General features: G+C 37.6%; 1 protein-coding gene across 1 annotated transcript in view; it reads right to left on the bottom strand.

Moving 5' to 3' along the window:
• Positions 1-22299, bottom strand: part of tutl (immunoglobulin superfamily member turtle) — a 654981-nt gene that overhangs the window by 72666 nt on the left and 560016 nt on the right. The window contains exon 4 of the mRNA XM_085958137.1: positions 11363-11544. Within this exon, the coding sequence (XP_085814263.1) occupies positions 11363-11489 (127 nt within the window). The 5' untranslated portion in view covers positions 11490-11544. The remainder of the gene's footprint in view (positions 1-11362; positions 11545-22299) is intronic.

Genomic DNA, 22299 nt, shown 5'->3' with positions numbered 1-22299 from the left:
TAATTTCAAAATAGAAAACATCCGTGATAAAAACTTTCAATTATTATACTTATAATTATTATTGATGAACTGTACAAGCGTTGAATTTAAGAAACTTTTTCTGCAGCCGGACTCATTTGCACTTGATGAACTTTTGAGGGGTTTTGTTAAAATTATCAATATATTCAAATTATTTGTAAAAAAATCACTAGTTCTACAATTATGATCAATACATATTTTTAAATGTCAACATAATAAATGTAGGTATGTAGGTTTTTGCTATAAAATAATATTTTTAAAAGATTTTAATAGCTATATTTTTATTGATAAGCAGCTACTTCTGTTTTTTAATGTTTAAGAAATACCGGTATTAATACCGGTATTCAATAAGAAATACCGAAAAACCGGTATTGACATTTTCATTCGGTATTGCAATCCCCATATAGCGTGAATCTTTAGCTAAAATTACGTTTCATTAAGTAACTTTATCCTGCAGCAACACTATAAAATGAGAGAGGCGGTACAGAAAATATAATATTTTACGATGTCGTTCGCAGAGTTTCAGCGACTATAAAATATTCAATATATTGTTTGTAAGCAGTTACGACGCAAAACTTAAGATGAACGCCAGAGCATTAAGGCGATGATTTTACGAGCGAATTTTCTGCGGCACATAGTCAGGGTGGCCTTACGCATACCAATTTTCCCAGGTTTTTCCGCGCCCCACAATGTTGAGATTATAATTCGGTAAATTGTTTGATTAAGTATACATACTAATACCTCCTGGAAACTCAGGTGTGTGAAGTCTCTTCAGATCTGGTATTTTTGTGTGTGGCAGAGAAGCATGGGTGAATTGACATTGTATAACGGTATGAAATATTAAGACGGTACTTCAGTGAAACGGCAAATAATTTAAAACTTTAGGTGCGACGAAATTTCGGACTGGTTGGCGATCGGAGAGCGTAAGTCGAGCTGTGAAGGCGTCAATTTGTTTTGTGATTGCGACGGGGGAATTAATTTTTAAATCGTGTAAAAATGACTAAAAAACGTTACCCATTTACTTGAAAAAGAAAACATGTCAATGAATATATTATTACTTTTAGTAATAGAATAATAAACATGACATTAAATGGACGCATGTTGACTTTTTATGACAAATAGACCGTGCCCCAGCTGAAGTATAACCTTAAGGTGACGCATCAGTGAAACGCCAAATAATTTTCAACTGTAGGCGCGACGAAATTTTGGACTCGCTCGCATTCATTGAGAGAACGTCGAGTCAGAAGCACGTCACTTTGCTGCATGATGGCGACGGGCCAATTAATTATAAAATCGTGTAAAGATGACTAAAAACGTTTCCCATTTACTTTAAAAAGAAAACATGTCAATGAATATATTATTATTGTTACTAATAGAACATACGTTAAAGTGCCCACCACCACCCGTCATATATGCACAACCGTGGATATGCACGGCCGCTTTCTATGACGCTTTAAACGTGTCTGAAAGAAGTGATTTTAAGTGCTCATTCCGTCCCGAGACGGAGCCGCACGGGACTGATGCTGCAACCATGCACCGTAGTGCTGAAAGAAGAAAGTTAAGAAAGAAAATGTTTGTTTTTGGACTGGCTCTGCTGTCCGCTGACGTTAAGCGCTTTGTGTACCCGCATACTGAGTGTCACGAATTGAAATGGATGAGTCTACAGAAGAGTCGGGACTATCCCGCTCCCCATACGACGCTGCAAATTTCTCAAATGCCGCAAAGTTGGCCTCGGTTGCTACCAGATCTCCATGACCAATTGGGCCCGTGTGAGGACGGACCCTGGCAAACAGCTCCGCTCGTTCGAATTCCATAAGCGGGCAATCCCAGAGGATGTGTTCAACATCTTGGTGGTCATGCCCGCAGGTACAACCCGGCCCATCTACTATCAAGCCAAACTCGTGGAGTCTGGCGGCGAAGTTGCCATGGCCGGTGAGGAACTGGCTAATCCAGTGCGAAGGTTGGAGTCTTCTAGTTTGGTGCCTGCAGAATACGTCTGGAAAAAAACGGTAAGTGTGCCGCCCCTTGGGGGAGGCGGTCCACCTCGCCTGCCATGCCGCAAATGCGGTCTTGTACACAATGTCACTTACAGTCTTCCTGTAAGGAACGTCCTCGGATCTCTGCGGTGGTGTCAGATGGACACCGGCGAGTATTGTGCTGATCCCCCTCAAGAGGAGGGTGATCGATCCTCTGACTTGGACGTGCAGATCGAGGGGTAGCACCCCCGCGAGTACGGCAAGCGCGTCAGTAGAAGTTGTGCGGTAGGCTTTGGTAAGCGAGATCAGCGCAAGTCGCTGCCCGCTTAATAGTGCGCGTCTCACGAGAGTTAAGGAGTTTACTCGAGAATGCCAAATGCTGGAGGCGTAACCGGCAATTCCCATGAAAATTGCGCCGTATGCAACCTTAAGGGCTCTAGGCTTAAGTCCCCAATTGCTGCCCGCCATTCGGGCCATTCTCTGATAGGCCGAATTGGCCTTAGAGACGGCCGTCTTGGCGTGGTGAACGAAAGACAGCTTGTCATCAAGAATTACTCCCAGATACGTAACCCTTTCGGAGAAACGCACTGAGGTCTGGCCAAAACGAACCGTGGGCGGCCGTCGAGTTATGTTGACCCGAGAACTACCCCTGAGGAGGACAGCTTCCGTTTTGCTCGGGGCAAAGGTCAGCTTGTTCAGCAACCCCCAATTAAGGATTCTGCCCAAGGCGTCCGTGGCTGCACGCTCAAGTGCCGGTCGGCTGGTCGCCCCAACAAGCAGGAGCAAGTCGTCGGCGTACGCAACGAGCGTGCAGCCCGGAGGCAGTGGCAGGGACAGAACGTCGTCAAACAGAATGTTCCACAGAAGGGGTCCCAGGACGGAGCCCTGAGGACACCCCATGGTGGTCCTCCTGTGAATCAGGCTGGGGCCGGAGTCGTAGGTTATCTCCCTATTGCTGAAGTAGCTTTGAACTAAGGCAAAGAGGTCCCCGGGGATCTGTTTCAGCCTAAGCTTTGCCAGAACCAAGGGCCACCACGCAGTATCAAACGCGCCCGCTATGTCGAGAAAAATCCCGGCAACGAGGTCCTTGCCAGAGCTCTCCACAGAATCGATCACAAAGCGAATCGCATCCTCGGTGGACTTTCCGGGTCTAAACCCAAATTGTCTTTGCGAGATTGGACAGTTTTCCGACAGGTGGGACTCAATCCTGCTGTTTATCAATCTTTCCAATATCTTCCCGAAGACGGGAAGGAGCGTAATCGGTCTATACGCTTTCGGGTCACAAGGAGGGCGACTGCCGGCTTTGGGGATCACCGTGAGATGACCCTTTTTCCAGCAGTCGGGGAATATGCCACTACTCATGCATTCTTTGTAGAGTTGCGTGATCTCGTGTGAGGCAAGAGACCACGCCCTTCTTGCTAGCGCGTTATCTATGCAGTCAAGCCCCGGGGCTTTGCCAATCGGGAGGCTGGCAAACAGGATCCCTAGCTCGGACATGGTAGTGGCTGCGGATCGCGGAGTGTTTAAGGGGAGCAGCGCATAGACGCGAAGCTGCTGAAATCGGTCGTTGTCAATGTCGAGCGACTCGTTGTCCTGCGGGATAAGAGCATCCAACAGGACTGTGGCGGACTCTTCAGAGCTATTGGTGAACGATCCGTCGGGGCGCCGTACCGCCGACATGACTTTTCCGGGCCGTAGGCCAAGCTTCATCACGCGGAAGGGGGGGCCCCACGGATCATTGCCACCCATTTCAGTGACGAACTCTCTCCAGTGCACCTTCTTAGCCTTACTGATTGCCTTTTTGAACTTGAGTCTAGTGGTCCTGTAGGTGACCGCAAGCGGATGGTCCGCGTGCAGCGGCCCCTCCAGCGATCTTCGCGCTGCTTGTAAGGCCCTTCTGGCCCTCCTCATCGTGTCTCTCAGTCTTGTCAGTCTCGGCTTCCACCAGGGTGCGAGGTTCGGCGGTCTCGGGGTCGTCCTTCCGATAGTGCCCTCCGCTTTTTCAATAATGAGATTCGTGAGGTCCTCAGCCGCAGCGTGCATGTCCTTTGGCGGAGGGCGCGAGGCCATCCTGTCCAGACCCTCAGCAAACTCGCGGTCAAAACGTACCCAGTCGGTTCCCTTGGTCCTGAAACGCCTCGGCAGTGACTCGCTCACAAGTGGAGCGAGAGACGCGTGGCCCCTCTCGGTCCTGTAGGCGAACGTGATCAGACGGTGGTCGCTTGCTGACGCTTCCAAATGGACAGTCCAGTTCACGACGCGTCCGGCAGAACCATTGGATATCAAAGTGACATCAATGTGAGATTCCCCATTGTTGGTAGAGAATGTGGCTGGACCATTAGAGTTATTCAGCACCGTCAGGTCGTGAGTTGCCACGAGTTCCTCGAGGGGCGCCGGATTGTCCCGGCCAGACCGCGGCCCCCGGGGGGCCCACAGCCATGATTGAACGTTGACGTCCGCTCCCACTATAATCTGTTTGCCGCGGCATGCAACCAGAATTTTATCGAGCTGCTCGACGCATTTCAGGATGTTTACGCTGAATTTAAAGTAAGAAGAGACCACCACAATGGAGTTCCCCGATCGGTCGGAGACCTCCGCTACGGCAAAGAGTTCGCTCGACAAGTGGGCAAGGTGTAGCACCACTAGGGTAGGATTCGCAACGAAGATGCAGGCCATGGACCCCAGGCCGTGGTGCATTACCCGACCCCCACTGAAACCCAGGTTGGGGCCGTAGGAGTAAGGCTCCTGCACCAGGACCAAATCGATGTCCATTTCCCGAACCGTCTTGATCAGCTCCGCCGTTATAGCCTTCCCTTTGCCCGCATTTAACTGACCGAACCGAATCATTGAATCGAATAATCCGTTCGGTTCCGCTCCTGTGCCATTGCGTACTTGCGCGCTGGGCAATCAGGGTCGATCGCTGCATGTTGATGCGGCTTCTTGTGCCTGGCGCAGGCCGGGCACTTTCCGGGGGCCTTAATATTAGGGCATTCAGCCCTATCGTGTCCTTCCTCGGTGCAATGGCCGCATGTGGCGCTTCTCGCCGAACAATTCTTTGCCATGTGGCCGTATAAGTGACACCTTGTGCACTTGACGACGCCACAAAAGTCTTTGGTTGGGAAGGATTCCCATCCCATATATATGCGCCCGTCATTGATGAGCGCTTCCCTCACCTTTGCCGGGACTGATATCACCATGTGACATTTTCCGATTCTGGGGCCTGCCCAGTGGCTCAGTTTAACATGGCGGTATGCCTCCGAGGGGAGACCCGTGACCTCTTGAGTGTTGGCCTTAATGGCTTCCTTAAGGTCGTCCTCCGTCGTCTTGACCGGCACGTTGAATACAATTATCCGCGGGAGCCTTTTTCCTGCGATTTCAGCCCGGAGACCGGCCTCCTTTAGACCAGGAGCGGCGGCCAGTCGTTTGGCCTCTTCCTCGGTTCTGGGGTGAATGATGACCCCACCTCCACGTACCATTCTCAAGCCCGTTATTTGGACTTTTAGTTCCGCGGGCACGATGGCTTTCTTGACGACTTCTTTAGTGGCCGGAGACTCCATTCCTTCTTGTGTAGGAAAAAAGAACACGCCGGGCCTTGCGGCGGTTGTTGGTGGCACAATTGGCCATTCCGGAGAAGTCTGTCTGACCGGCTTGGCGCCTTTTCGAGTGACGTCGCTCCAAGAATACTTGGTTCCTTCACTGACTGCGTCACCAGTGGCAGCGGCAACCGCGTTTATGTAGGAGGCACGATCTTCCAGTATGGCTTTGCTGGATTCAAGCTTGATTGCGAGAGACCAAGTCTCCGCGACGACTGCCTCCAGTTCCATTGTTATCGCCTTAATTGTCGATGCGGGGATATTTCCGTCGCCGGTGAGTAATTCTTTCACTCTTTGGATTGCTTGAGCAACCTTAGTAGCCCCGTTTTGTGAGTCCGTAACATCCGAGTCGGCTATCCTATCCCCGGGAGGGGCAACGCTCTTTGGATTCTTAGCGTTTGGCCTCGGGGTTTCCTCGGAGTCCTGTGGTATTTCCTCAGCCAAGGAACGTCTTTCCTTCCTGACCTTTTTGACCTTCTTGTTGGCCTTGGTGGCTGCCGCCTCTTCCTTCTCTTTTCTTTCTGTGGCCGCTTGGCGTTCGGATGCTTTGGCTTTCACGGCAGCTTCTGCTAGGATTTTTTCCGCTTTCAGATCCGCAGCCTTTCGAGCAAGGATTTTCGCCTTTGTGGCAGCCTCCGCCCTAGTTCTCACCGTTTCCTTTTCGGATTTGGTGGTGTCAAGCACTGCATCTGTGTCAGAGTCCTCGGAGGAGGGGTCGGATTGCGTATTGTACCAGTCCTCGGGAACTATTGGCTTATCCCCTCCCGGGGGCGGATCGACTGCAGGTTTTCCCATGCCGTTGCTTTTCTTGTGGAGTTGCTGTGGAGAAGCTTATTATATAATATATATATATAAGATTAGTGGCATAAGTAAATGACTAAAGTAAAAGAAAAAGTAAAAAAAAAAAAAAAATTTTTAAAATTAAAAAAAAAATTATATATTTTTTCAAATTATTGAAAAAAATATTTAAAGAAAAAAAAAAATGTTATTTAAAAAAAATATTAAAAAACCATTTAAAAATCCTTTTTTAGAATTATAAAAAAAAATTAAAAAATATTTCTAAAAAATATATATAAAATATATATTCTTTATTAAAGAAACTAGGTAAATGATAATATTCAATTCAATAAAATAATCTAAATTAAATTTAAACTTAAAATATATATGCAAGTAATATTATTAATAAAAAAGTCCCTCGAAGTTTTCGATTTGCTCCAGTAGTTTCGAGAAACTTCTAGAAGGATTTGCAGTTAAGTGTAATTGCTATGCGGATTTCGAAATTCGATTCTTCCAGATCATTCGAGAAAGTTCTGGAAATCGTTCAAATCAAAACATGAATAATTTGCACGTGTTCGGGGAATGGTACAATACAAATTATGGTTTTTTGGAGCTAGAATCGGTTGGTCTGAACCGAATTTCTTCGGACAAACACCAAAACGTTGAGGGCACATACGCCTGTATCCCACAAACAATTTATCACTATAGCCCAAAGGGGGCCTTCACAATGTCACAAATAGCACAAAAAAGACAAAAAAAAATGGTTTTTCACTCGATTCACGAAGAACCTTGAGATTTTCCCAAAACTTTCCGACGACTTCGAATGCAAGGGGGCTCCCGTCGACGCCTGGGAGCAAAAACCGACTTTTCTGAAACACTTTCTCGCGACACTTTATCAAAAAACTAACATTCAAAAAGATTTTCCGGCTTTACGGCTTTCCGGAGGAATCTCTCGGAAAAGTTTTGTATCACCAGGTTGACATTCATGAGCCAAAACAGAGAAACCTTTTTTTTTTCAAAATCGGATGACTTTTCGATTTTTAAAGCACAAAAGACCCGGGAGCTACACGATGTACGTCTTACTCGAGAGTTTGTGGCAAAGCCAGTCCTTACTAATAGAACAATAAGCAGAAAATAAAATCGACGTATGTTGGATTTATATGACAAATAATATTTCGTTTGACAGGCGTCATTTGCACCCGCGACCCGCAATCCGCGCATCGCCTAGCAACGATCTTTTTAGACCGTGCCTCAACTAATGCACGGCCTTAAGAACACAGAACTTATAATTTGTTCACTCTGCACATAGTTTGATTTTATTACAATTATTATACAAACACAGACATTATTACGTTATTTAATTTAACTCTAGGGGGGGTTTTGGTTTCACGTTATACCTACTGTATAACTAAATAGTAGGTATTTTTTCTTACTTAAAATTTGACCGGAAACTATTTGAGATTATATTTAATCAAATGACAAGTTGTTGGTTGTATCAACGAGCAAATTATATTAATTTGATTTATGATAACATAATTAATAAAGTCAGAAGATTGTCTTTACTTTTTTAACTTGTTTTAAAGTTATGTATGTTCAATATATGGAATGTTACATTCTCAAAATTTTGTCAATTATTCATTTGAATAAAAGAAATAGTTTATTAAAGATTGTGAGTTACAATGGTAAACTTAAAATTGCCAGGAGTAACAGGCAATAGAATCTCACACTTTTAAGCCAATCTGTCATGTCAATATTTTACTTAAATCAGGCTAAAATATAAATGTTGTTAAGGTTAGCTTAATTAGTAATATTAACATGTTTCTATTTCACACACGACTATGCAATAAAGGACTTTAGAAGTTTTTGAATAAGCGAAGTTGGTCATGTAATTTGGGTATAAGTCGCAAAGACTTGCGATGGGTTGGGTCATATTGAAAGAATACCGGACGACAGGACACCAACGATCTTGATCAGGTTGATATCGATATCAGACCGCGAAAGAGTTGGATTGACTGTATGGCAGTAACGAAGGGTGGACGTGGCTGTTACGATCCGCCATAAATAGTGCACACTAAGCTTTGCCATTCAAACGTATTTGTTTTCATTGAACTAATTTACAGATGGTGTTGATTAGTTTTAAAAATTGAATTAAACCCTTCCAAACCAAGACATCATAGATAATAGTCAAAAATACTCATGTATATATAAAAGATCTAAAATTATGCAATTAAATCATACATAACTTTGGATATTTTATAGATAGAATAATATTTTGTTATCTATTATAGTTTGGTTTAGGCAGGGTTGATGAATTTTAAAAAATGAACCGACAATATTTGTAATGTGTACTCTTAATTCAACGAATACAAAAGTATGCATGAAAAAGTGTGCACAATTATTATGTCCTATCACCGAAAGTATACAAAAACTATTATGGTTTGGTTTAGGCAGGGTTTTATTGATTTTTAAAAACTAATTAATACCATCTGTAAATTTTAGTCTTAGTTCAATAAAAACAAGTACGTATGACTAACAAAGTTTAATGTGCACTATTTACACCCTTGGCTACTGCTTCAATCGCTTAAAATATTCAATAATCGAAAATGGTATCTCACTTATAAGCATTGTAACATTCATTCTTAGATAATTGACTGATAATAATATGTTCATAATATTTATTTTAGTAATAAAGTAGGTACCTACGTATCTAAATCTGCACTATACAGTTAACTGAATAACAAAAGGTTAAGTACGTAACGTAATATGATCCGGTTCTGTAACAATCTCTAACCTCGACAATAAGGGTTAACACTGCGGCCAACTTACCCCTCGAGCTGCAACGAAGCTTTAATCAGTAACTACCCACTAAACTATCGATAGGTAGCCGATACATCGGCGACCATTATTCGCCCAAGTTTCCTTACAGTGCTTACTTACACTTTCCCACAGCGTACAGCTTTCAAAATAATAATTATTCGCGAGCTTAAAGCTCCTACGATAAAGTTCCAAAGCAATCTCATTCATGTGGCGCAAGTTGCTGCAACTTGTTGACGCTTAAAACTTTGTCGTTGCATTTTGGAATTTCAGATGATATCGCGCTATTTTGTAGTTGGGCGGAATAAAACACTCGATATTTAGAGAAACTATGACATGACAAAATAGTGATGGAAGATTTATCGTATAACATAAGCTACATCGCTACATCGTATAGCATAAGCATACATCTTGTAAGCATTTAACGCAGGGGGGAGCAAACTTTTTGGATTGAGGGCCAAATTCAAGATTTCAAAATGAGCGGCGGGCCGCAAGTAAAACACCATTTTTAGATATACACTATTTATTTTATAATCACGAAAAATGAAAATTACAAAAAAATTAATGAGAAGAATGAAACTGTTCATTTTTTAACATTTTTTTTAAATTCAGGTGTTAATTTTGTAGTTGATATTCTCAAAACTTGTTAATGGGCATCGGAGATATTTGATCGTAAAGAATTTTTATTGAGGTTCATGATCGAAAATATTTGTTCACATATATAGGTTGATTCAAAAATAACGAACATTTTTCTTGCATAATCTTTAAGTTGGTCGAATTTGTCTGAATTAAGGGCATTGTAAAATTTGGAGATTTCTTCACGACTATGCGATTCTCTTAAATCGGTGTCGCACTGCAGATCAATAATCTCAAGTTGTAGCTCTGTCGGTACAATATCAATATCTATTGAAAATGGATCGCGTACTATTGCTAAACTTGTCTCAATTTTTCGGAAGTCACCAAATCTTTGTAAAAAATCGTCATTCAGAGCTTTAATAATTTTACCATATTCTTCAAATTTATATTCTGATATATTCAGCAACTTCAAAGTTGGAAAGTGGTCCAGGTTGTTATTCGATATTTGTCGAAGGAATAACTAGAGTTTTAATTGAAATCCATTCAAACTTTTTACCATATCATGCATATATTTTTTTTTCATTGCAACGCGGAGTTAAAAGTATTTAAATGTGTCACGATGTTCAACGTAGAAAATAGTGGTTACATAGTGTGAGACGAGAGGCAATGAAGACGTACTGAGATAATACATTTACGAAACAACAAATTCTTCAAATTTTAATCTATTGTCAATATTTTTTAAAAAAATATATAAAAAAGTTATTCGTAATTAGAAGTAAAATAATTAATGATGGCGGGCCGCAAAAAAATACCCGGCGGGCCACATGCGGCCCGCGGGCCGCAGTTTGCCCGCCCCTGATTTAAAGGGACTTTTAAATTTTGAAATTTTGTCTCCACAATATTTCTCCACGCCTACTTATCCTGAGCTGTACTTACTTAGTGTTGGAAACTAGCTAAACTTGAATCTTAGAAGTCTAGTGAGGACGTTTTTTTAATGTATTCTTTTTAAAGAGGAATGGTTGTTAGCTATTTACTCGATCCATTAGCATCGTGCTTTGGCTATAAACACATATTTAAAAAAAAATGTGAGGTTGCCAGCCGCGGCATTAAAGCCTGCAACGCATATACGTAGACAAATTCACTTAGTTACCAGTGGCGAAGGGTGACTTTTGGAAAGAGGTAGGCTGTGGAGTAACCACGCTTGTCAGATATATTTACGGGAAATAAAAAGATTACCTAATATTACTACTGTTGAATAATGTTCGATGTCAGTGTGTGTTTGCTTTTTGGTGAGTATACACAGCGCCTGAAGATGACGAAAGGCAAAACCCGGGTCGCAAAAAACGACTCAAATGGAATAGTAGAAAACTTAAATCCATTAGAATTTAAATAACAATTACTTTATTTTGGCCACGGCACCAAGGAATAATCAGGAATCACGTTCGCAAATTTTAATAATGACATAAGAAAAGATATAGATTTTATTGAAGATATATGTACGTAGATCATAATATTATGTTTCTAACAATCTTCTATCAAATTGTTATTGACTTCATAGGTACAGTATACAAAAATCACATAAATTTAAAAAGAAAATCAGTGTCTTACCCGGTGTAAATACCGAGAGCAGCAAGAGCAGTAGCGGCGGCAGCAGCTCGAGCAGGGGTCGAGTCGGGAGGGTCAGCGGCGGCCGAGCCGGGGACAGGCGGACAGGCCCGAGCACCGCAAGCCCCATACCTCTGCTCCCATGTCACTGCCGTGAGCACCGCTTCATAGCCACATCACACAGCCTGCAACAAAAGAAAAAAACAAATTAAATACAAAAAAAATACATTCGGTAAAACTTTCTACCGGGGTTTGTAATTGATTCGTAACTTGAACATTTTTCATAGTATACAACAGTGGTTCTCACGTGAAATAATTCAACTGTAGCCGCACAATTAAGATTGACAGTTCTATGGAAACGTCTGGTGGCCGCACCAAATTTCACCTTTGTTGTGATTGAAAAAAATTAAGGTAAATTTTATTTACTAAAAAATGGATCAATTTATCTATAAACAAGTCCATTTAATAAAAGACATTTAAACATTTTAGTACATAACTATTAATTTAAAAATAAGGCAAATGAAAATTCCTCAACACTCCGTTTTCTCGTATGCGAGCCGCATGGCTGCTTCTAAGTTTGCATCTGTCAACTGGCTTCGATATTGATTTTTTATGAAGTGCATTACACTGAATGATCTTTCACAGTATACAGTAGTAGGAAAAATCGACAATATTAATAAAACAATTATTATTGCTGATTCTTTGAATTGACTTGATTCTTGGTCAACGTATATCTTCGTCCAAAATTTTTCAACCGTGGTAACTCTTTCCATATTTGGTCCCACATTTAAACAAAAGCGTGAAATCGTATGCCGGCAGAAACAGTCACAAACGGACTATTTCACACATGATCTCATCACAAGAACACATTATGGATCATTTGAGCGTGTAAAGAAATTTAAGACAAGTCATATGTATTCAACCAATTTTATAAATAATGTTTTGAAATATTATTCTGTAAAGCGCTGGTGGCCGCAGCAAAATCCTCTGGTGGCCGCATGGTCCAGAAACACTGGTCTACAATGATTTAGCACATTATTATCTTGACGTATATTTTTCACATTTAAATAATTACCTTAGAAATATAAATCTGAATGTATCAAATCAGATAACGAATCGAATAACCGTTGAAAGCAAATATCTATCTACAAAGAGAAAAAATGTGATATTTTCATTACTCCTTGAGTCCTTGTGTTGACAAGCAACAAATCAAACACGCTATCGCTCTGATTACCTTCATAATGTATGGCATTCTGCAAGATGACGATTACCTTTGCACCGACGTAATTGGTTGAAATGGATTTGACGTTGTTTAAAAATTAACTTGGCTGGAATTGTCCACTATCAAAAAATAGTTAAGTACATAATATATGTAGTATTTTTTTTTTTAAAAGATTTGAAGTTATTTTTTGCGAGTTTTGAAAATCATGTAATGTCTCAAGAGAATGTTCTAGCATTGCCAATAAAGACAATTTTTTGGAATTAACCGCATTTGAAAATTACCTACTGATAGCAGGCAGTAGATGTAGGTATAGCACAAATCAATATAAGGTTAGTTTTTTTACACTTCGATACAAAGTAGATGTAACTTAGAATACTTTCAGTTCAATTTCAGGTGATAGGTTTGATGAAACATATTAGTCTAAGGTCTAGTTACAAACAAACGCGTTAATAGAGAATAATACTTTGTTGAGTTATCGTTTTAGTAATGATATCACGTTATATTCAATATCAAAGTCAATAACATAAAATAAAACTACTCAAATGCTACTGGTTCTGTATAAGTATTACATAAAGTCGAGTGCTTAAAGTCAGACAACGTTATCTACAAATTTTTTTTTTTTTTTGTGAGATAACGTTATTTTACATTTACGGCTACATGATAGTCAAACAACGTTATGTCAATCTTTTCTAATTTCTTATTAAATCGTCAGTAATGTTTAACACTAACTACATAAGTTACCCTTGTTTTCATATTTTTTTTAAACTATCCCTATAAATTTTAACATCATCATAAGCAAGATAAATGTACAATACACAATAAATTATAAAATATTAACATTAGGTTTTAAATAAACATTTCTCTTGTTGAGTTACAAGAATCTAAAATAACGATTTTTGGCTCTCCTGTAAAATTGCACTTTTGTAGATAGTGTTGTTTGACACTAAGCCCTCGAAGTATTGTCAGACTTAGGGAATGTGAATGTGCATGAACCTAATATTAAGAATACAGCACAACTTTTTAAGAATTTTAAATAAGTATTAAATTTAACTTTGCTTTGCTATGACCACTAATTGGTCATAAATATGTGAGTCGCTTAGAATCATAACTCACATATTGCAATTTTGTCGTTTTTTAGTTAAATATGCCAAGTGATTTTAAATGAATTAATCTATATACCGAAAAATAGTTGAGTATTAAAAGTCAATTTAAACCATGTGAAAATCGTTGACAAAGTTCATTGTTGGTGTAATATGTCGTCTATTTCAAAGAATAGAGTTTTGTCACCAACGCCTTCCTAACCAATCGGGGAGCTCTATTTCTCACAGTATGCTGTATGTCTGCAACGTTAGGAGTATTAGGTATATATATTTAAAAAAAAAAAAAAGTTATTTGACTCTCTCACTCATTAATATTCTAGGGAGTTCAATACTGTTCTTCTAATTACAAAAAATAGTGCTCTGTTGGTTTTTAGCGATTATCTCAAAACTTGATTTTTGGAATATGTGAGTTATGATTCTAAGCGACTCATGTATAGAATGTTAACGAGCAATGACATAATTCGCACCCTTACAACTAAACCGCCACAAGTCCAAATTTACGTGTTTTGAGTTAATTACTACGTTTCATTGCCTATCGTTCATAGTATGTGTACCGAACATTTCATATCTCTAAGTCATCAAAATCAAGTCAAAACTTCAATCAATATCTAAACATATTTTAAAAACACAGTACAAAAATGCGAAAGGTAAAAACTTCAAAGCTGATTTTCTCTGTTTGATGTTTTTTGGATTGTGGCAGTTTAGTTGCGAGGGTGCGAATTACCGATCATTATCGGTTAAGGTTACGTGAATTGATGGAATATTAAAAATAATCAATACATTTTATTTCACAACTATGCTAAATTGTTAACATCCTGATTACATAATATGTTATATATATATATTATATATGTATATTAATTCATACACAGTTTCTATAATATTATGTATGTATATGGAATAATCATTATAATAACATCGAAAATGTATTGTGGTTAGGTAGGATTATTTTAGAAAATAAGTTCTGTGGAAGAATTTAGGATAGAAGCAGGAACATTAATTAATATTGATAATAAGACACAATGAAAACATCTAAAAGAATATATATATATATATATATATATATTAAAATGTGCCCAGGTGATCCACGTATAAATTAATCTGCTGCAGTTCAGGTAGCAGGACATACGTAGAAACACCACCAGATTGACTATAAGGCAAAGACATACATTACAACTTAAGATGGGTTTAATGTTTATAATTCGTTCACTGAGTGTTGTTGCGTTTATTCGGATAATCACATATAATTAATATAATACCGATACTGTCAGCAAATTGACTTAAGCGTGTATTGAAACAGTACCCTCCTCGTAGTGAAGTACTTTCACGATCTATACAAAAGTTAAAAAATATTGTTATTAATAATCTTAAGATAATTAATTATTGTCACGATCTATGATATTTCTAATACGTGTATCCAGATAGATTATGTCCTGTTGGATCATTGCAGTAAAGGTGAACGCGTTAAAACAGCTTGACATGTAAGACTAATTGGAGACTACAGCTGGGTGCAGAAGATAATTGAGGAGGCTATGACTAGACTTAAGCGTTGAATAAGACATTTCAGATATTTACGTCGTTAACAGAATATTTTAAATTACGAAAATAAGATCTCAGGATTCATTTTGTCGTTTATTCAATATAATTATGAAATAAAATATGTCTGAATAATAATGAGAGAGGGAAATAATATTACGACAGGCCTCTGCGGTGTTCGTTAGCGGTCGTTTATTTAATTTGACATTAATTATTCCGAGTGTACCTTTAATTTCACCCCCTCTTGAGCCTCAAAAATACCTCCTGCGAAGCCTTATTATTACTGGAATGATAAACGAGAGGTGACTGCGGAGTCATCAATTAAATGTATGAAACAGAGCGGAGGGAATAATATAAGTTGGTAGATATTATCGACACGGGAAAACGCTAAGGTGGAAAACGCGATAGAGTTACCTATTTTGACTTGGAAAAGTGACATTTTGATATTTTGGATAAAGTTGTGTTTTCGTGTCGACGACAAATCGCGATACTGTAGTGGGTTACATGTAAGTTGCACGTATGCAGTTCATAGTTGGACACTTATTCGTGCTCCGCAATACGTGAAACATGAGTTCGTATAACATTTTAACAAATGACGAGTTCTTCGTTGAACATTTCACCGTGGAATACATTTGTACGTATCTTAAAAAATGCGGCGATAGTTTGCAAAATAGTACTGTTCCAATTAGATTAACCCTTACCTAACCTAGTAAAGACATCTCATAAAATTCGCCACATGTTGTAGCATACGTACAAATATACTCCACGGTGAAATGTTCAACGAAGAACTCATCATTTGATTAAATGTTACACGAACTCATGATTCACGTACTGCGGCGCACGAATAAGTGTCCTGCGGTGAACTGTTTACGCACAAATTTCCGGATACGACTGTAGAGGTGGATAATCTAATGGATACTAAGGAAATTGAAGACAAAAGAGTTTCACAATCAAAGTTTTGAGTAAATTGAGGTGTCTGCGTGAATGTGTGGTGAATGTGTCTCTAGCTTAAATCTACATTTTCACCTTCGATATAATATTGAATAAAAAAAACTAATATAGAAGAAGCGTTCGCCGAACGCTTTCGGTTATTGATGTACATATAAGTATATTTATTTAATATCTGGTTAGGTCAATTAGGGCGGTTCTAATACAACACAAAAGTCCTACTCACCTGACATCACGATCCTTGCCAGGCCGACGATTAACGGTCTGTAATTATTCATCAACCGTGCGCTTATAAACACTTATAACCTAACCTATTTTGGACTGTCAAGTGCCGCGCACCGGATAACCCAATAAACAATACTGCTCGAGAGTGACAACCAGACCATGTAGCTAACCTCAACAGCATAAAAAGTCACTGCTTAGCATCCTTAAGATAACCCCCCCCCAGCATCAGAATCATTCCGTCACAATTTACAGTCCACTGAAAAGTGCAGCCAATATCAATATACAGTGTACATATATGTAGAGTTTTTTTTACATGAAATACAAATAAAATACTTCATTTTTTAACGTATTGCAAATTCTATTAATTATTATGTAAAACAAAGTAAGTACCTAAATGTATTTTACCATGTTTTTATTAGGTCGTATTCTTATTTGTCCGGTGGTTGTTTATTCGGTACAAACTTGCAATCGATTTTTAACTAAATTCCCGACTAGCTAGACATTTGAAACTTTTAGAATATATCAGAACACGATGCCAATGCATTTGTTTAATACTTTTAGCCATCTTTAAGTATAATTTAATTAATTTTCAGTTAATTCTGTTTTATATGAAAAGTTATATCGGAAGAAATCCGTAATCCAATCCACTATTATTGGTTGCTAGGGGTCTGGGGTCCTAGCAACTAAATTATTAATATAGATATACGTGCGTTACTATGGAAATCAATATGACATGTCAAAATGACAATTCAGTATTATTTCTATCAAGTACAAATTTTTTTATCGTTCAAGCTAGTCAACTCAAGTTTATATGATTCAACAGAAAATTTTAAAACGTTGTATATAAAAAATTCTTTTTATATTGTAATTATTAATTATTATTATATAAAAATAGTTAATATAATAATAATTAGATATTATATTATGGTAATGAAACCTATAAAAATATTGATATAGTAAATAATTGCATATTGTCTGGTCTGGTATGCAACTAGGCTTAAAATAAAAATATTTTTAATTATATGATCGAGCTACAGCGATTGCAATTAAAACTGCCTGAACTAATCTGGTGGAGTTGGTCTGGCAAAATGTAATTAAGACTATTTGTTTTACAAAGCGGTTTATACGATTTCCTGTGTTTATGTTGTACCAAAGGTTTTTTAAATACATTTTTATTTAATGATTGAATTGCATGCCAGTAAGTAGATATCGCTACCTATTACATCCCCCCTTAAGAAGTCGTTAGAATTAACTTGCAACTAAGAGTATGCTAAGGAGGTTTATTAATGATCGATGTTAAAAAATAATGAATCATTTTTTTAATCTATGGTAATTTAATGTTTGGTTAGTAGATGTCTACACGAATATTTTTTTTATAGTCTAGTACAGTGGTTCTCAAAACTTTTTCATACCACGGCCCTCGAAATCAGAAAAAAAATCCAAGCTCCAAAAATTTTAGTCTTCAGGGACCAATTATTTTATTAAAAATAATATAACACTTCATTTACTTGCTTCTAAAGCAAAAATTAAAAAAATATATATTACAGCTACACACTATTTTAGCTAATATAATTTAATGAGAGGGGTGTGATGCATATTTTAACAAAATAAATCAATATCCGGTACAATGTTCCAAATACTAATTCGCAGAGTTTGCTCAAGTCTCCATTGAAAGACACGACCTGTGTTTATTTTTTATTACCAGTATCTATACCTAATGATAAAAACGTTGTTTCGCATAGGTATGTTGTCGCATAAGGAATTATGTTTAACAATGCTGCTTTTGCAATTGAAAGATATTATTGCTGTCGCTTTATCCAAAATTCTGCAAGACTTCTTCTATTGAATTCGACTTCAAGGGAATTATCTGATCTAATATCAATCAATCTTCTTGAGATGCTCACGTAAGATTAGGGTTCGCAATACCGGTATTTAAAAACCGGTATTCAATTATTTATCGATACCGAAATACCGGTTTCAAAAATCCAAAATACCGGTATTAAGAAAGCATACACGTTAATGTTTTTCGAAAATGAATTGAATATTAATTTTTCATTACTTTCGAATAATATATTCTATAATTATATTAAATTTAGTGTATAAGATTAATGCTACCAAAATCCTAGAATTAAAATATTTCGAAATAGAAAGCATATTTCATAACTATTGATCCAACGTCGATAGTAGGTTCATGCAACAAATGTTAAATTTGTCAGAGATTTTCCTGTACCCGGACTTACAGTATTTGTAAAAATTAGCAGCTCTAAAATATTATGATCTATGCATAGGTATAATGATCATCATTATAAATGTAGGTAGGTACTTTAGGCCGCTATTAATCGTGTTTTAAATAGATTTTAACAGCTCTAATTATTGATAGATACTTTTTTTCTATACCTAATAAGTTTTACGAATACCGGCATTGACATATTCATTCGGTATTGCAATCCCTACGTAAGATGATCATATTTTAAAGAGTTAGCAAACGATATTGTACTTTCGATCTTCATTTAAATTTGAATATGAAAAATCGTTGTGATTCGGCAATCTGCTCAAGAATAACAATTTTAATTGAAGTCGGGAGTAATATTTAATTGGTGGTATAAACTCATAATCAGGATGAAGTAGTGTGAACGTGTAAAAATTCAACCTCGATATTTTGACAGATTTGATTTGTATCACGTATCGTCCAGTGATCACGTTTTTATGATTTTTTTTAATACTGCAATATTTCGCGAGTTTCTGGCAGGAACTCCAGTGCCCCCTTGAGGGCCGCGCTCCCCAGTTTGAGAAGTACTGGTCTAGTAGGCTCAATTATACAAAATAACAAAACAAATATAAGTATATGAAAATACTGAGTATATGTCTCAGACGAGTCTAAAGATTTCGGTAATTATATCCCACATACAGGCATGATATATTCAGAGCTAGTCCAAATGACGCGTGTGTCGCCGCGAGTGCATGTGGACAACTCAATGAAGTCACTTGTACCTCGACCGCGCGCGAGAAATGAAACGCGGCGATTACATGTGGACATCTCAATGAGGTCACGTGTACCTGGAATGCGCGCGAGTCAAATCCGGAAAAGCATACATAAAGCAAAAATTAAAAAAAATATGTTTTCATAATATTTATTAAATTTGAGAAACCATATATTTTTTAATTGTTCTGTGATTCTCTGAAGGCACTTAATGGATATTGAATTTACTTTCAAATTTAAGTGAGTTTTGTACTATTTAATATTATTTCTACTATTAATTATGGAATATTACAAAATTTACATAAATTACTATTCTATTTATGATATAAATATTATTTTAGATAATTGATTTGGAAACAAAGTTTTTGTCAATTTTCGATTTATTAATCGTGACAGCGGTTTCATACTATAAACCCATCCTCAGAAGGATACAAATATAACTAAAGCTTAACATACAAACAGCCTAACGTTGAAATTCGACATGCATTATTAAATGCGATATTAAAAATATGTTTTTTTAAATCTAGACATGGTTCTTAATTATTATTCTGAATAACCGATTTTATAGATGAATAATATTTTCTTTCATCTCTAAAATTACAGAACATGACCTGCCTACCCCCAGGAGATGTTTCTCGTAGTACATAATATACTATAAAATAGTGATTAGCAACCAACACATAGCAATGCTTAGTGCTGGTAATGCTTATTATAGTCTTAAGTTTGTCAGTAAAGAGAAATCATAGTATACTACCCTCCACGTAACCTTCCAATTTGGAATAGATTTTTTTGAATTATTTGATGAAATCAGCCAATCAGGCGCCTGGCATTTACTAATGCACTAATACGGAGTGCATATTACATACAAATCTTGTCACAGTGTACAATAATTGCAAAGTTACGTGGAGGATACTATACATGAATGGTAATCTATTATTTCATCGAGATTATTGCAGGAGCAATATCTAGGTCGATGGTCGATGCTTGAAAGAGCTACTCATAATTCCTGATAAAGTAATATTAAAAATGATCCTTGTTGTATTCTTGATAGTAACCACCATGCGTATGTACCTCCACAATTTATTTCCATCTTTTCCAATCTATTATTTTGATGACATTCAAAAAATTCACTTAAGGCTATACCTCAGTTAAGGCACGGTCTAAAAAGATCGTGTCTAGGCGATGCACGGATTGTGAAAATGACGCATGCCGAACGAAATATAATTTGTCATATAAATCCAACATGCGTCCATTTAATGTTCGGTTTATTGTTCTATTAGTAACAATAATAATTATATTCATTGACATGTTTCCTTTTTCAAGTAAATGGGTAACGTTTTTAGTCATCTTTATACGATTTAAGAATTAATACCCCCGACGCTATCACGAAACAAATTGACGTGTTCACACCTCGACGTTCGCTCTCCGATTGCCAGCGAGTCCAAAATTTCGTCGCACCTATAGTTGAAAATTATTTGCCGTTTCACTGAAGTATCGTCATTTTATTATTTGTTGAGATATAGAAAAAAAATATCCCAGTAAGGAAGGGGTGAGTCAAAAAAGTTTGGGAAATTATGTTCTAACCAATAAGTAAAATGATTTTATAAAATAATTGTATGTTTAAAAAAGAGGATTTGATTACAATAATTTTATTATTTTGTTATGATAATGAGAATGGGTTAATATCCCAAAAGTTAGAATTGAAAGCGAGATTGTAGAATTATCATAAATTTGTTTCTAACCATAAAACCCATTGTACCATGAAATGCCAGTTCAATTAACAAAGCATAAATCAAGCCGGAAATATGCCGGAGCTAAAATCTTAAAGGGCCTTTATTTGTGTTCCATAACAAAATGTAGAATAATCTGAACGGGCACGCCGTCAAAGAGAAATGAAAGGGAAGAGACGAAAAAAGGGGAATTAAAGTAAATACGATCTGATTGTTTCGCGAAATTGTAAGGGACAAAGCAGTCGTCCCCCGACAATGTGGTTGAAATGTCGTCGCAATCTTTGCGACCCCCTACCCCTAAATCCTTTGTCTGCGAATTATAAAACTCACCCTGTGTCAAAATCGGAGCGTGCGTCAGCCATTATTTATTCACATGTCCATAAAGGAAATATCAGAATATGACAGCACATAAAACCACCTTATTTAAATGTATTATTTGATTTGCACAAAAAAATCATTAGGTCAGCACAACTAAGTAGCTTTACGATAAAATATACATATAGAAATAACAAATACTAGCTTTGTTGTTATTTTATTTCGTGTCCGGAAACTTGTACGTATGCAGTTTGCCGTATCAGACTTCACCGTGACATGATATATCGAACATAATATATGGCCGTATATTAAAGACCGGCCAACCTCTTTTAGTCGTATAGTACCTACTGACATAAAATTCATGTCTAAATAAAACACGGTTCTTGTCGGTTTACACTTTACAGGAAGACAGAAGCAAACAAATTTTGAAAATAGCCGATATACTGGATTATTTGTTACGTTAGTTTAGGTTAGGTTTTCATTCTTGAATTAATTCATGAATTTTGCCAAAATCAGCTATGAAAATTGAATTAATGTTCATATTGAATCTAATAAAATTGGAGATTGTATAGTATACGGTTATCTCTTTCCGATAAGAAAGCTCACGGCGTACTGTGCCACGGTGAAATGTTTTACGTACAATTTACATGTAACCATTTTATTTTCCGAAGGTACTAATTACCACCATTTTTTTATCACTCATCGACGAAAGAGGTATTTAAGTATGTATAATGCAACTTGGAAAATATGTGGTTTTAACAGATATTTTTACGACGAATAGTTGTTAGATATTCGCCCAACCAATTGGGTCCTTGCATTGGATCAAATACGGATTGAAAAAAACATTATTACACATTATATTAAACAGCAGGGTATTCAAACCC

Source organism: Rhyacophila brunnea, unplaced genomic scaffold (assembly GCF_057557595.1).
Source record: "Rhyacophila brunnea isolate RB1 unplaced genomic scaffold, BYU_Rbru_1.0 scaffold_11, whole genome shotgun sequence".
Lineage (NCBI taxonomy): Eukaryota > Metazoa > Arthropoda > Insecta > Trichoptera > Rhyacophilidae > Rhyacophila > Rhyacophila brunnea.
The sequence above is the reverse complement of the archived record's forward strand: the minus strand, read 5'-3'. Positions and strand labels throughout refer to the sequence as shown.